This window comes from Anopheles aquasalis, chromosome 2 (assembly GCF_943734665.1).
Source record: "Anopheles aquasalis chromosome 2, idAnoAquaMG_Q_19, whole genome shotgun sequence".
Taxonomy (NCBI): Eukaryota; Metazoa; Arthropoda; class Insecta; order Diptera; family Culicidae; genus Anopheles; species Anopheles aquasalis.
The window spans coordinates 3,632,501-3,647,500 of NC_064877.1; the positions used below are offsets into that span (position 1 = coordinate 3,632,501).

The window sequence follows — 15,000 nt, forward strand, 5'->3', positions numbered from 1 at the left end:
GGATGGCACAGATAGAGAGCCTCGCCTGAAGAGCAGTTGTCAGAGAGGGACGCAGCAGCTGGACCCCCGTGCCGTGGTGTGCGAGAGATGCGTGCTGGCTAGCGGTAAGCGGAGGAAAATTCAAATTCGTCGTCATTTCCAGTTCTTTTTGGGCGATCAACTTGGACGGTAAAGTGAAAAAATCGCTTCCCTCAAAGCAATCTTGTGAAGTGGATCGGACGGTTGAAATAATAGCGAACGGAACTGTGGAATTGCGAATTAAATTATTCGAAAACCGGATTTTTGGTGAAAGGTCAGTGGAAGCAAGTTAAGCGAAGAAAAAAAAACAGCATCAAAAATGGCTTATACTCTGCTGCGGAACTACGTACGGCCTGCGGCCTCTTTGGTCGAGCGACAATTCGGTGCACTATCTTCAACGTTGTCTATCGCAGACAGCCCTCTGGCCGTTGGAAAGGTAAGTCTAGATAGAGAGCAACCACGTGGAAAGTTTCTAAATTAATACGTAAATGTATCACTACTGCGTCATGCCGTTAGAAGATGAGCAAAGGAAGCCATAGATTTAGATGCTGGTGCAGAGGCTCTCGATCGCAATATAGACCTCTCAATGGGGTACCTCCACTTAACCCATTGAAGGGTGCTCGTATGAAAATGGTTACACGGGTATACCGGAATGTATCCGGCTTCTGTGTCCAATGTATGTTTTTCTTTCCAAAACAAAGACACAACACAACATCAAACACACAAAACCATTTCGTCCCCACTTGTCGTCGCCGGCCCTTCTCGTGCTGGCCGATGTAACAATGTGTCGCACATGCGCACCGCACATGTCTTCGGCTTAGGAGCTGCTCAAGATGTACAACATATTAACAGCCATGAATTCCATGATTGATGGTCTAATAATGCAGTTACACAGACCCACGGGAAGTCGCCTCCACGCGGGCAAATTCCTACAAAAAAGGCACCACGAGAAAGGCCGAATTCTGTTATGTCACCGGCGGCGCATGGTTATGTTCCCGCACAGTCGTGCCCCCTAACAGGCACATAATTTATCACCCTCTCCAGAGCCAGCTCTTGCTCATACAGATGCCCTTCCCTAAGGTCTCGTGACATACAAATCGAACCCTCACGCCGACCATGGCGGAGGCGAGGCCACTCGCTTGATTGGCTTCGAGATAGGTTTCTCTTTTTATCATGCATCGAAATCTTCTGCATCAAATAGCATTACATGTAATTCGGGCGATATGATAATTGGTGGTGATCTTGCCAGAGAGACCGGTACTATTATAATTTTTCTTCAATGTCTTCACGCACGAGGCACTTTTCAAAATGCGGTCGTGCTCTTATCCATCCACGTCGGGGACGGTCGAGGGGTTTTGATGGCCTAGTTCTGTGATCCCTCCCGTTCGGTATGTTGACATGCTGATAGTGCTTTGTTGTTTGTTCATTGCTACTGCATCCAGCGTAATGCTGCTGCTGCTCTCTTCATAACGGCAGCAAGTAGGTAGATGCCTTATATGTACCCCGATTACCTGGCCGTTCGATTGTACCTCTCTTACCTAATGTACGTTTTCTCGTCCGTTTTGCTTGGCAGATCAATTCTAGCTACCTGCAGGACAACAATCAGCTGAAGCAAGGATTCCTTTCGACGGCCGTTCGCAAGTACTCGAAGAAGACGGCTGCACCGGAGCGTGCATACAACAGTGATTCCGATTCGGATTCCGATGATGAACGCGACACTCCACGTCGCCAACGCAAGGAACGGGTAAGCGAATCGCACAAGCATCATCTCAACAGCACGCCTCCAGTTCTCTAGCGGCAACCGGCCCACTGCAGCTCAAGGTCTCTCTTGGAGACCCAAAACACAACAGCAGCGATCCGCAGAGATCGGAGGCTCGCCCGAAGGTCGATAGCGTACCTAATGCCGGATTTCATCTAACAACCGCGATGCCCAGGGTCAAACACACGGAATAGATTGGCCGTTGGGCACGTGCCATCGGTTTACCAAAAAAATAATGCAGGTGAAACGAATGAACAGGTTTCGACTGTTCGACTCTTATTACCACCACCTGATTACATATTCGGTGGATTATGAGAGTGTTTCCTGCGTTCCATTTCGTTTCTCAATCGTGTGCCCTTTCTGATCTCTTTCGGCGTCGCTCGCACCGTGTCCAGAACGGGCGGTATTATCAAGAAAGGCATGCGCTCGCTGGCGGCCTCAAAAATGGTCGAAACAGAGTCGAACGATCGTAACCGCAAATCTCGCGGCCGCCATCACCAACACAGGAACGCGATGGGGGCCCACGTTCCGTTCTGCTGATGGTTTACGCGGATAAGCGCGTTCTGTGCGCCTTGTGTAAGTGATCATCCAGCGATCGTGTGGCGTTCTCGTCCCACAACCGACTTGTTGCCAACATGAAAACAAAGCGCAAAGATAGATGAAATGTGGAGGACTTCTTTTTTTTATTGTTAGTTGCTGCCACTTTTATTTCATCCCTCGATTCAGTCGCGCACCACGTACACATGTGCGCGACGCCGTGTGCCAACATCTGCGTGACGCGATTTGCCAGCATACAATTACTTTCTGTTTTTGGTGCGTCTGGGTGATTTGTCGTACGGTCACTTTACGCCTTGGCTGAATGATACAGCGCCGCAAATTGGCGATCATCTTCCTGGTCTGGCTAGTCAGCTGTTCCGATAGAATTGGACGTCTGTAATGTCTCGCAATGCTTTGTTCTTAACGATCTGTTCTGCCTCTCCTCTTCTCGCAGGTCTTTCCTTATGACAAAGGAATTATGGTATAATGAGTTTACCCTAGATTACGATTTATGTGCTTGCCATTTTCATTTACATTTAATTCTGTCGCCCTATTCCAGGGTAACTCGGAGTTCTGGCGCCGCAAGATGCGTACCCTGCACGGCCTGCTAGACGTTAACAAGGACGGTGTCATCTCGTACGATGATTTTATGCTGCTCACCGAAAAGTTCGCATCCCTCGGTCACTTGGATGCGAAAGCGAAGAATGAGTTCCGGGACATTATGAGGGTAAGCATGCACGATCACCTCTGCAAACTGTGATTCTCTGGAGTGTTTAATTTTTGTGTGATTTTAACACTCGTTATGATTACGATCATTTTACAGACCACCTGGGAGCAGCAATGGGGCGAAATAACACCGTATAATCTAGTCACGGTAGAGCAGTACCTCACCGAAATGCATCATGTTGTGAACGACAAGGATCTTAAGAAGAAAGTCCACCGTTTCCTTCCCTACCTGTATAAGGTAAGCACCCAGGCAGCCAATGGCGAACCCAGAATAACGCTTGAAAGCGCATTCCTTAAATCCGCATTAATCATCATCTTTTCTGGTTTTCCTTTTCCGACACCCGGCCACTGACAGGCCGTTGACAAGGATCGTTCAGGATCCATCTCGTTGAATGAGTTCAAACTGTTCTTCCGGTGCCTGGGTCTGACGGAGGAAAATGCGGCCGTTTCGTTTGCGGTCATCGACAAGAACGGCGATGGACAGATTACCTTGGACGAGTTCGTGAAGCTGGGCAAAGACTTCTTCGTAACCGAAAAGGAAACCCATGTTTCGCGGATGTTCTGGGGTCCGCTCGTTGATCACTAGTGGTGCGATGCAGCCTATTCTTTCTACGGCTTTCTTCTGGAAACGACAATCCCTTAGAATGGAGTGAAATTGAGTGTTTCGTAAAAGTAGCGATCTGTAAGTGTTTAGCCTGTAAGTTTTTTTTTCGATGGACGAAGATCCCTTCCTCGATAGTTGCCATTTCTGTTCTTTTCTGTCTCCTGTATGGAGCGATACAGCCTGTACCTTCATTTTCTTCACAATTTTCTACACGAACACCCATACTATAGAGAAGTGATCATTCAGGTGATCTTTTTGCATTTGCAATGTCCGGAACAATATCCAGCGTAACTTAAATGTAAGCCTGCATTTGTCGTCACAACTGATCGAAGTGTACACAGCATTTGTGATAATAAAAAAGAAAATAATAAAACGTATTCTGAATACAGTACATTGAGATTGTTTTACAACCTGTACAAGGCGAGGTGTCTGTTTTGAGCAGATGTTTTTTTTATTTTTGCACAACTTCCTTTGATTGCATTTTGGGGATTTAGATTTGAACGGGCTTGGTCGGTTTGGACGGTCTGGTCGAGTTGTTCGGCTGACGGGTTAGCTTGGCCTCGCGATCATGAGGCAACGCCACAGCGACATTCTGTAGAAGGAAATTTTGATTTGTGTTAACAAATCTGTGTGATAAACAAAAGGGTTCTGAACTTACCAGGAAGAGCAGGATTGCTCCGAAAATAGCGAGAACGTATGTCAGCTTCATGATGTATCTTCAAGCGTAAAGCAACTCGATAACTAAAGCTTTCCACTTTCTATCTCTCTATTTATTGGTCTCAGAACGCACCAAAATGATACACGCGCGCAGGTGTTTTTCCTTAGCCTCTACATGTTCAGTACACGTCGTCAAGGTTGCCTCTATCTGCAAATTCACAAGCTATCTGATCGGCACGTGTACCTCACAACCGCAAGTGTATCTTTTTGCTAACAGTTTAACGCAAATTCTTCATGTCATCCATGATTGTAGGGAAAACCCTGTCAAGCTCTTTTAAACTTAATTTACTCTCGTTTTGTGGACAGCTAGGGCGTTTCGTGATGCTCGACGATCGACCACATGTAATAAATGACAACAAAATCCTCAGATATCTTAATCCTTAGAAAGTGAGAAACGAGCAAGGCATCAAACCTCGCGAACTTCTTCTGAATCCTTAATATGTTTAATACATTCATTCCAGCATTGAGCCTTAACTGAATTCAGTACATGATCAATGCTACAGTGTAATAAATACAGTGCAATAAGGGCTATCAATGTTTCCATTAACAACATTAAATTTTATGATTGCTTGTATAGCATATTTATTACATCATTTAATAAAACCCCAAGTCCAGTCCAATTAATTTGAAATTAAAATTTTCTCTGGGAAATTTGATAAACATTTCGAGTTTAATTAGTTTTCCGGTTCATTGTACATATCATTCGGCTACCGGTGGCTTTGTTGATGGCCATGAAGGACGAGGTGGCGTTCCAATAGGGGGACGCGTTCCAGTTGGACTGGGTCTGGTCGGCAGATTACGAGTCGTGGGAGGCCTTGTGGGCTCGGTAGGCTTGGTGGGGCGATTGGAGCTTTGGGCTGCTACCCCCAGATTCTAAAAAAAATAAATGGGTATTTAGTAATAAGAATGAAATTGTAGAACCCACAGATCAAAATTACCTCACAAAGGAGAATGACTGCAACCAATGCAGCAAGTAGAGCAAGGCACTTCATGTTGATGACTGCGTAAAGAATCGATTTCGCAACTGATCAATCCTTCGGTTCGATAGCGTTTCGGTTATATAGCGCTTTGGATTGTGATCGTAATAAAAAATCAGTATACTCAACATGTGTTTTTAAACCAACACATTAAGCATTAAGCATTCAACCGAAGCATCATCCTGGTGACGAATGTTCGATTTTTGCTGAAAAATACATTTCCAGCTCATAGCAATAGGCCTTACGCACTAATTGCAGCAACAGACATTAATTTGCAGACATAGCAAGTTAATAATACAAGTCTATTGTGATACCATTCCACTATCACTGCGAGGGGATGACATGGCCAGCATTTTCAGTGTGGTTAGTCGTCTAACAACGGATCTGCCAGGCAGATTAACATCGGAAGGCATTACCTTAACAATGGCGGCGAATGGAAACGATAAATTCTTCTCGCTTTCTTTCTATTCGCTGTACAGAAAAACGGTTCATGAAACATTCTTCTAGAACATTGCCCTCAACCAGCACGTGGTACATAGCAAATAACGCGTGTACAGAGATTTGTCATACACCGTTGCAAGCAGTTTTCACCGGTTCTAAGGAGTAAACCTTGAGCAGTTTAGTGATACGATTCGATGAACCAGTATCGCCAATTGCAAAACAGATAAAGTAAACTTCAATCAGTTGGCTGTCGGTGATTGACGCAATTCAATGCAAATTCTATCGATATGTGTACTTGGCGGACGAATTTCAAGGGCGAAGAACAGATGGTGTTACCTCGAACCTCAAAACACTGTCCGTTGCCGCACTACTATACTATACCGATGCCACAAAAGGCACTATTAGGAGCTTTTTTTGTGATCCGTCTCGTGAAAGATTGCGGTTATTCTATTTTAGAATTTTTCAGCTACTAGCCGCTTCAGCGTTCTGTCGATCACCCCACCAAGAACGCTGATTATTCGCTTGGATGCCAGTCTCCGGTCTCCCATACCAGGGAACAGAAGCGTGGTACGCGACTGTCTACTCGAGCTAAGATGACGACTGTTGTCTCTACACAGGTGTTTCTTCGCGAACAGCACCCAGTGACCGCTTCCATCTGCAGCTTCCAGCATCTGTCTTCTGCGGCTGGTTGTCTTCTGCGTTCTTTGGACAATCCACATTGGTTCGGTTTAGCAAGTAGTCACGACGATTCAACTACGACAGGCATAGGCAGGATTCCGAATGGCAAGGAGCAGCAGTGATGCGAACTGTACTAATACTTTTGATTAAAATCATTGTCACCGATCATTGTGGATCGGTTTTGTTTTGGTTTTTTGCATATTTATTAAATCATTCAAGAAGCATTGGACCTCTCTGCGGATTAAATCAGTTAATGTATCTTTCCAGCTTGTTATCAGACTCTTAGGGTTTTAGAGTCGGCTTTGTGGGTGGTAGCGTTGGCTTGGTGGGTGTGGGAGTCGGCTTGGTAGGTGGGCGGGTAGACTTGGTGGGTGGAGGAGTACGCTTCGTTGGTAGTGTTTCAACGGGTTTCGTTGGCCCTGGCGTTGGCTTGGTGGGTGTGGGCGTAGGCTTCGTTGGCAGCGTCTTAGCAGGCTTCGGCGTAATGTCTTGCGCTGCTACGCCCGAATTCTGGAACAATACATTGAATTTTAAGTGTTAATTTAGCGGACAAAATAATAGAAGAAACAAATTCCAATTACCTCACAAAGGAGAATGACGGCAACCAATGCAGCAAGTAGAGCAAAGCACTTCATGTTGATGACTGCGTAAAGAATCAAGTTCACAACTGACCGATCCTTCGGTTCGGTCTTCTCTTATATACAGCCCCAGAACTTGATGGTATCAAAGAAGCGGTACACTCAACATGTGTTTTTCAACCAACACATTAACGAATACCAAATTCATATTCGGACATTTGGTATAAACATGTGGCTAAATGGGCAAACAAGCAATGGGTGCTCCATTAAACCGACATATACACACGTATGTTTTCCAAAGTTGGGAAATTGAATTCGAATGTTTTATAACTTTATCGATGGAGAGATTTTTATAGATTAGCACTTTCTTTGATATGATTCGTTGTATATTCGGCAAGCGAACTAATGGGTCCAAATCAATCATAGTGAAACATACAGAAATGGATTGCAAACAGCTGTTTAAAAGAATTAAGCAAAGGTAATGTGTATATTTCTGTGTAAGAGCAGTTCAGTTCGTTGATTACAAACGTTCCCATTATTTTTAAATAGCAAATCAATTTTTAAAAATACATGTAAAGCACGATGTTGTAAACTATGGAATATTGTCACGAAATTTCATGTTAATTCGCTAAACAAATGTCATTCTAATTGATTAACTATCGTAGCGCGTCTGAGTCAATACTACTGACGATCGGTGATCTAAATTACAGTTTTACAGATGCAATAACGTGTCATTTTTCACGGTCACGCATGATATGTATGATGATGCAACTCCATTGTTCCCATTGAGGACGACTGTTATTTAAGCACAAATTTATTGTTTACTCTAGATAATTAGGGATTAACGAACAGCGGATGTAGCAGAAGAAACGATTGCCTTCAACCGATCATACAATTCGGTGCAGTCTCTCTCCGCCAAATGGGGGCAAACGATCGCTGTTGAAATTTCGTGCTCGTGCGACAAATAGGTACCACCGTCTGTTGTGAATGTGTTTTTGCTCTTCCATGCAATATGTGTGTAGAACCAACCGGTGTGCAGTTCGAGATTGCCAGCCTAATGCAAAATCTCTACGTCATCCATCGTTTTGGGGCATTCGGTGTAGTGTATGCAAATACTCTTTGCATTTCTCACATGACCACGTATGCAGATGCAGGAATTGAGTTTCACAATCGGACAATACTGCCCAAACGTCCCGCACGACATCCCGCACGGTCTTCCAAGTAGGGCGTATGTTTCATTACGCGGACAGGTGGATCGTCTTGTTGATCCTGTTAGGTCGACGACCTGAAACCAAGGAAACCACCGAGACCACAGATTCCTTTGATCCATCTGATGCCTAATCCAGTTGGTGTACAGGAGAAGATCTTTGGACAGCAGAGAGCTCGTAGAGTGAGAAACGAGCAGGCTGATGGTTACACCCAGCAACAGCGCGCTGTATGGGGCGCGATCCATCGTCAACTGGCAACAGGCAGACGTTAGCAGTGTACGTGGAAGGCCACAATGATCATGCTGATATCATTTTAATATGCCAATTATCAAATTAACGCAAACGGTACAAGGCTTTTGTTAGGTTTATTCGATATTCTCTTTCTTGAATCAGTTCACAACAAAATCTCACTAACGATTGCATTTCGATTGTTCGAATAGATACGGCGTCAGTTGATTATTAATGGTCAAAAACGAAATGCAATCTACTAGAAATGTAAGACTAGCACTGTATTAGAAGATCCGAGCCGATTTATAATATTTTTTCATTTGTTTTACATCAAAAACCATTCTACGTAGACAAAGTGCTGTTTACTAAAATATTCCTGATAGGTTGCAATTAATTAAATGAAAATAAGTTAAACGTTACAAACCCAATTCAAACGAACACATTAATTTCTGTTAGTACCGAGGCCATTATCCCTCTATTATAGCTCGTGATCTGTACTGCTCCGCATAATGTAATTAACCTCCTAAACATTGGATACCAAAAGTCACGTGGAAGGATAAATATCTTTTATTTCGCTTCGAACTTCAAACACACTCACACATATACATACATACACGTACATTGGATACTCTATCACACCCCCCAATGATTCGCCTTCAGGCGTCCAATCGCTGCTAAGCAGCCCCTCTGAGACGTATTGTCCACCTTATTACGACTAAGTATACTCCATCTTGCACGCCTAATTCCGCTAGTCTTTTAAGAAGAAAAATCTGTTCGCGTGTCCACGGCCAGATTGGAAGGAATCCGACCCGGTCCAACCCGGTCCAACCCGGTGGCGTGGTAGCATAAAAGCTGACACCCACTTCCCAGGATCGGCTGCCATCAGGGGATTAGGGCCGTAAAAGGCCGGGCGAGGACCGATGGCCGGGCGTTCGCACTTCAAACGGCACACTGTTCGCGTATTGTTTGCTTGCTGGTGTGGCTAATACTGCTCGGTGTGGAACGGCGCACGTTCAGCAGTCATACGACCACATCCCGGCTCTGGGTGGCCGGTTGCCCCCCATTGCTCTCCAGGAACGGGTGCGTCACGATGTCGGGAAAGAATCGGCTCAGGTAGCACTGCACCGCAAAAATAACGTCGTGGTTGGCGAAGCAGAACAGGCACGATACGCACAGGCCCTGCAGGCTGATCAGCAGGGCGGCCCCAATCTGATAGTACCGCTCCAGCTGACAACCCTTATCGGGCCGGAACGGGAGCAGGATGTGCTGTAAGCCAAACAGCGGAATCTTCGACGAGTGGCAGACGCGGCAGGCAGGCAGGCAGCAATCCGATACCATTCCCAGGCGTAGGGCGGAGAGAGCATATAACGGGAGAAAAGCGAACAAAATCAACAACAACCAGACGGTGGCGAAAGTGGCCATCGGACGGTAACGTTTGTCGGTTTCACCGCCAGCGGCCCCCGGTGTGGGCTCGGATCGAACGGCCAGAGAAATACTTACGAGAATTAGTGTCGCTCGGGTGGCTTTCCGCAAACCGAGTGGTGCCGGGTTGGGCGAGGTCGAGTTGAGCTTCGTCAGCAGCACCCGGACCACGTTGACGAGGAACACCAGCGAAGCGATCAGCGAGAAGCACACCGGAACCGTAAGCAACCACATCGCATGGCTTTCGTCCATCCAGCAACTTCCAGCAAGCGCGTTCACCAAATCGATCCAGCGACATTAATCGGCCAGGCGCAGACAAACCGTAAAAAAAATCGAAGAACGAATAATGTAATCCCGATTCAACCGATGGCAGGACGCTGCCAGACCGTAAGCGCCTCGCAAAACTCATCCGAGGACAGCCGGTTTTACGGCGGACGGCATTATGGAAGCACATTTGCCACATCAACACCCAATCAATTACCGTCCCTAATCCACCCTAAAAAGCCATCCCGCCCAATCCATAAACGTGCTGTGGCCGACCTTCGCACTGGCATCGCCAATGGGATGATGATGAAGGACATCGGCACGATTTATTCGCCAGAGAATTGGGGAAGCATCCCGTGGATCGGGATGGAGCAACAAACATTGTAATAAAAAAAAATGTATCTGTATCCCATAAAATACTCACTGGTCAGTGTCGAGGGGTTGGGTGTTGCGCACCACAGCGTACAGGCTCACCAGCAGCACCGGCAGTATCCAGCCGATCGTGAAGAACCAACGCATTGCGACAATGTCCTTGATAAAAACCTGTACGGAAGATGGACGGCACAGAAGAACGGTCAAGGTGCAGTATGATGATCAAATGGAATTAAATCGAGATACGGGCATCTCGCCGTATGAAGCCGGAGTCCAAAAGCCCCCCGAAGCTTCCTTTCCTTGCTCCCGGTGGTTCGTGGTCAGGCCTACGCTTTGCAGGCTCCAACGGAAAACTAGTAACCAAACTAAACATCGAAGCAAACTGTGACAGGTGGACAGAGGAGCCGGGTGCTGCTAGGTGACGCGACATCCTCTTCCAGCAGCAGAAAATTGTGCTTCAATGAGGAAATGACCTCATTCTTCCGCGTTCAATCCAGTCACGACATTGATTTCACTTATGAAGTCACCTCGTAGAGAGCGTCGCACTACCCAACCGTGGCAACAGAAAGGGAGCGGAAGTTCAAGTTGACCGTGGGGTGATATGAGGCCAAAGTGATGGACAGCTTTTGCCAGCCCGCTGGATGGACATCACCGGTCACCATAGGCGAGTCTATCGATACTGGTGCCTTAGGTAAACCGATGGGAACGTTAGCTTCAAACCACCACAACCGATATTGAGTTCCATCGTCCCCAGTGTGGGGCTCACAGTTTAGTCAGTTTGGAGTTTGAGTTTTCCCAGAGAAAAAGGTCGTTTAGTGATCCAAAACCACCACCACCACCACTGACCACGAAAGTCTTTGTTTTTCTTTTGTTCCTACCAATAACGGAACCATAATGGAACCATTCTCAAAGGCGAACATTGGCCTGGAAGTATTAATGGCCCTCGGGGGATCCAAACCATAGCCATCACTGGCAGTAACAACAATAAGCTAAGGTAACCAAACCACACAAAACATACTTACTATAACGAGCACCAGGTGCAGGTGTAATCCTTCGCAAAACATCCAGAGATAATTTACCAGCATCAGGTAGTGGAGCAGAATGTGCAACCCAACGCACCAACCCTGTAAAACAAGTAGAATTAGTCACAAGAAGGGACTGGTAGAGGGAGGATTAGTAAAAAGGTCGTGATGAAACATTAACCGGAAGTATCGATGTACCGGGCCGGGTCCTTGCTGGTGCTGGTGCTGCTGCTGCGCTAATGAATCCCAGATCCCAAGTTAATGGATCGACCAGGGAGAAAAGATTGAACCCACCTAGGGATAATAATGAACCCCTTGACAACAGCACTTGGCACCATGACCCCCTTTAAGCTAACGCAATTCCGTTGCAGTCCCAAGCTTCTAAAGACGCGCGTCCTAGTGCTTCTAAGCGAGAAAAAGTAGCGTCAAAACCGCTTTAATTACCACACAACGTCGCTAGTCGAAGCGGAAAACATCACTCTTAGGAACGCGGAACTTTGGTAATTACCTTCTTTTTGCATTCCCTTCAATAAGACACTTCAACTCGATTACAAGACACGGCGAACCCCACAACACACAGACTCGGAGACAGCGGGGTGAAGGAACGATCACGTAGGAAATGGTCGTTTCTAGCAAAGTATTCCAACTTTAAAACTATGAGAAAACTCATCAGAAACGCTAGTTTCGAAGGGTCAAGTACAAACAACGGCACGGGGGCCTGGACTAGATACCAGCACCATTTGCGCTGCCATGCAGCGTTCATTGTAAGTCGCTTCGTGTTGTGCTCGCGCTTAATCCTGCTGCCTGGAGTTTGTAGCTTTTGCGAGATAGTATTGAGAAGCACATCTTCTAAAGAACCCAAAGCCAGTTCGGTTGTGAGAGAGATCCTGCCAAGTTGCACATTGCAATTCGGCGGCTTAGTCTATCCTAAATTCATCCAAAAACACCTTACGCTCTATGAAAAGGGGCTGGAAAAAGGGGTTCATAATCGTGCACACTGCACGTACCCAAAACATCGTTGCGTTTTTGCGGTTGGAAAATGTTATACAATGCACAATACGAACCATCTGACCTTGCAAATCTGGTCATCGCGGACGCTGCATCCAGGTTCTGGAATATGCGAGGTGTTCCGCTCCATTTCTCCCCCGGCCTAGGCATGGAAAAGGGGTACGTCGGTCAAATAAACCATAAAATGCTATGCTGCTCTTTACACGGTGCGATGGCGCACGTAGCTGTTAGCTGCTGCTGCTGCTGCTTCTGCTACTGTTAGCAACAAACAGGATATGCCACCGAGTGACCGAGGACCCGCGTTTAACGGCACAAAAAACGGTATGACGCTATATGACCATTTCCGGCAGAGTTTTGGCTGCGAAAAGCACCCTTTTGCCGGTATTAAATTTCCACCTCCACGTCACAGTAACGTCACGCCGGGGAATCGTATTATTATTCTAATTTTTATGACCTAAACGAGGTGTTTGGTTGCTTTGGCTGGAGTGAAAATGGAGCTACGAAGGGGTAGAAAAATACACGCTTTTATTGGCTTTATCTCTTTAATCCATTTCACAGTTGGACTCTTTGCACTGATAACATTTTAAAGCATTCCATTGGATTTAAATTATAATAAACAGCAAAACCACATGATATTGTTCGAACTAAAATACCATCACGCTAGCATGCCATGCTGTCAGCTTTGATTTAACGATTCCTCATTCCAAACCATCAATTACGTTCACCGTTCGCTGGACTACTGGACGGGAACGGACACCACGGAGCAAGCATCAACCTAATTAGACGAGTTTGGCAAACATTTCCGCGTGAAATGAGTCCTTTCGGTAGGGCCTGGCCTCCAAAACATTTATTTACGCAGCATCACACCAACCAACAAACATTCTTTAATTATATTTCATTCACCATTATTACCTGGTGTTCATATTGTATGACAATTTACCAGTTTCTCGTTATGTTCATTATGGGTTGCAAACACCCCCCAGTGTACCATCCTACGGAGCATTTCGCGAACACTGTTCAGCGTGTCGTGCCGATAGTCAAGGCATAAAGAATAATACGGCAAATTACTACTGTTACCTTCATGCCGGGGCGGCTCCTACAACTTATCCTTCGCCATTTTAATACAAAGTGTTCCGAGTGTCTACCGCTTTTTTACCTTTTACAATGAAGATTGGAATCGAAATGAAGCATGGTGCAAGTTGATAAATAAATAAACACGAACCGGAAACGAGAAAACGAGTAAAGCGCAAAACAGACGCTCCGAAACTAGCGTCGTCTCCGGGCCCGGCAAACCTTCCCCCACAAGATCTCAAGATGCTCCGGCACAAGGCGAAGGATTTCGTTCTCTTTAAGAAGCTTGTATTTAGTGCCCTGTTGTCTGGTGTAAAAAAAAAAAGCACCACCTCCTGGTTTGCTCCCGTTATGGTAATGATGTTCCATCGGCTTCGTACCGTGGCCGTGCTTTGTCGGAACAACGTTTTGTTACAAGATCCTCTCGGAAGGGTGGCCAACCCTGGTGTGGTGCCACTGGTAGCATTTTTTCCGTTACGAAAAGCATCCATCGCTGGGCTCAAGAGCGAAAACCATGTCATCTATATGCTCCACTATCTGACAAACCTTTCTTTAAAGCGAGCACACGATAGAACGATCGACCGACCGACAGGACCGTGGGGAGTGTAAAGTGGCCCCTGCGAGCGAAATAGCGATGGTTTATTTCAAGATATGCAATGTGAAGCGAGAAGCGAAAGGCGAGATTCCTCCTCGAGATCTGGTTGACTGACTCTTCGTTATACGGTAAACGGCAAATGAAATCATGCAGCTTCCTATTGTTCCGCGGTCTGGTAGGTGAGGTGAGATCCCGTTCCCGATTGCCCAATGCAGCGTACTTACCGAGTTGGCCTTCAGCACGTCCGGATCCTCGACGACGAACTTGTACCAGACGATCCAAAACAAACAGCTCAGCGCCAATGAGGTAAACAAATTGATGTGTATCCGTATTCGGGTGCATTTTAATGTCCTGCAAAATGGGCAAAACATATCAGCACCGCTGGCTGCCCTTAATAGAGGCGGACAAGAGTTAACACGCCATCACAACAGACCCCGGGACCGTCGCGACGCGGGTTCCTGGAAAAGTTTTTCAATTTCCTCCTCCACTATACGCTTCATCCCAGGGACCTATCTTTGAATAATTTAACAACGTCGTTTGTATCACCCGCCCATTTTCCACCCCTATCTTCCTTGCTATCCTTCGCTTCGCCAGATTCTTTTCGCTGTTTTCGGCTACATTTCGACAGACCCCAGGCCCCGGGTCCTGCTGATCTGCACAAGTGGCCTTGAAACTTTCCGGTAACACAATAACTTCGTTTCTGCGTGATTACGTATCACCTTCCCTTTGGCGGAAGGGGCATTACCATTCGAGCCGGCGGGGCAGTATGCTTTGC

At 46.3% G+C, this 15,000-nt stretch overlaps 2 protein-coding genes across 6 annotated transcripts in view; one reads left to right on the plus strand and one right to left on the minus strand.

Annotated features, from left to right (window-relative positions):
- The first annotated feature begins 160 nt into the window (after positions 1 to 160).
- On the plus strand, positions 161 to 3,995 carry LOC126581357 (sarcoplasmic calcium-binding protein). The gene is made up of 5 exons (XM_050244947.1): positions 161 to 454; positions 1,592 to 1,762; positions 2,874 to 3,041; positions 3,138 to 3,278; positions 3,396 to 3,995. The coding sequence occupies exons 1-5, from the start codon at positions 338 to 340 to the stop codon at positions 3,624 to 3,626; spliced, it is 828 nt and encodes a 275-aa protein (XP_050100904.1). The 5' UTR covers positions 161 to 337; the 3' UTR covers positions 3,627 to 3,995.
- A 2,693-nt stretch (positions 3,996 to 6,688) lies between these two features.
- LOC126581350 (calcitonin gene-related peptide type 1 receptor) overlaps positions 6,689 to 15,000 on the minus strand; it is a 16,237-nt gene continuing 7,925 nt past the window's right edge. For 3 of the 5 annotated variants that reach the window (XM_050244938.1, XM_050244937.1, XM_050244936.1), the window contains 5 exons: positions 14,450 to 14,576; positions 11,552 to 11,653; positions 10,582 to 10,700; positions 9,972 to 10,152; positions 8,855 to 9,758 (listed from right to left, as the gene is read on the minus strand). In XM_050244938.1, coding sequence (XP_050100895.1) covers positions 9,492 to 9,758; positions 9,972 to 10,152; positions 10,582 to 10,700; positions 11,552 to 11,653; positions 14,450 to 14,576 — 796 coding nt within the window. In that variant the 3' untranslated portion in view covers positions 8,855 to 9,491. Of the gene's footprint in view, positions 6,968 to 8,853; positions 9,759 to 9,971; positions 10,153 to 10,581; positions 10,701 to 11,551; positions 11,654 to 14,449; positions 14,577 to 15,000 lie in introns of those variants that run through there. The other 2 variants (XM_050244934.1, XM_050244933.1) reach the window with 2 other exon arrangements.

Excerpts from the sequence above, each read along its gene's own strand:
- LOC126581357 (XM_050244947.1), top strand. The coding sequence starts at position 338 with ATGGCTTATACTCTGCTGCGGAACTACGTACGGCCTGCGGCCTCTTTG. Across the intron at positions 455-1,591 it reads GCCCTCTGGCCGTTGGAAAG|ATCAATTCTAGCTACCTGCA; the intron begins GTAAGTCTAGAT and ends TTTGCTTGGCAG. Across the intron at positions 3,279-3,395 it reads TCCTTCCCTACCTGTATAAG|GCCGTTGACAAGGATCGTTC; the intron begins GTAAGCACCCAG and ends GGCCACTGACAG.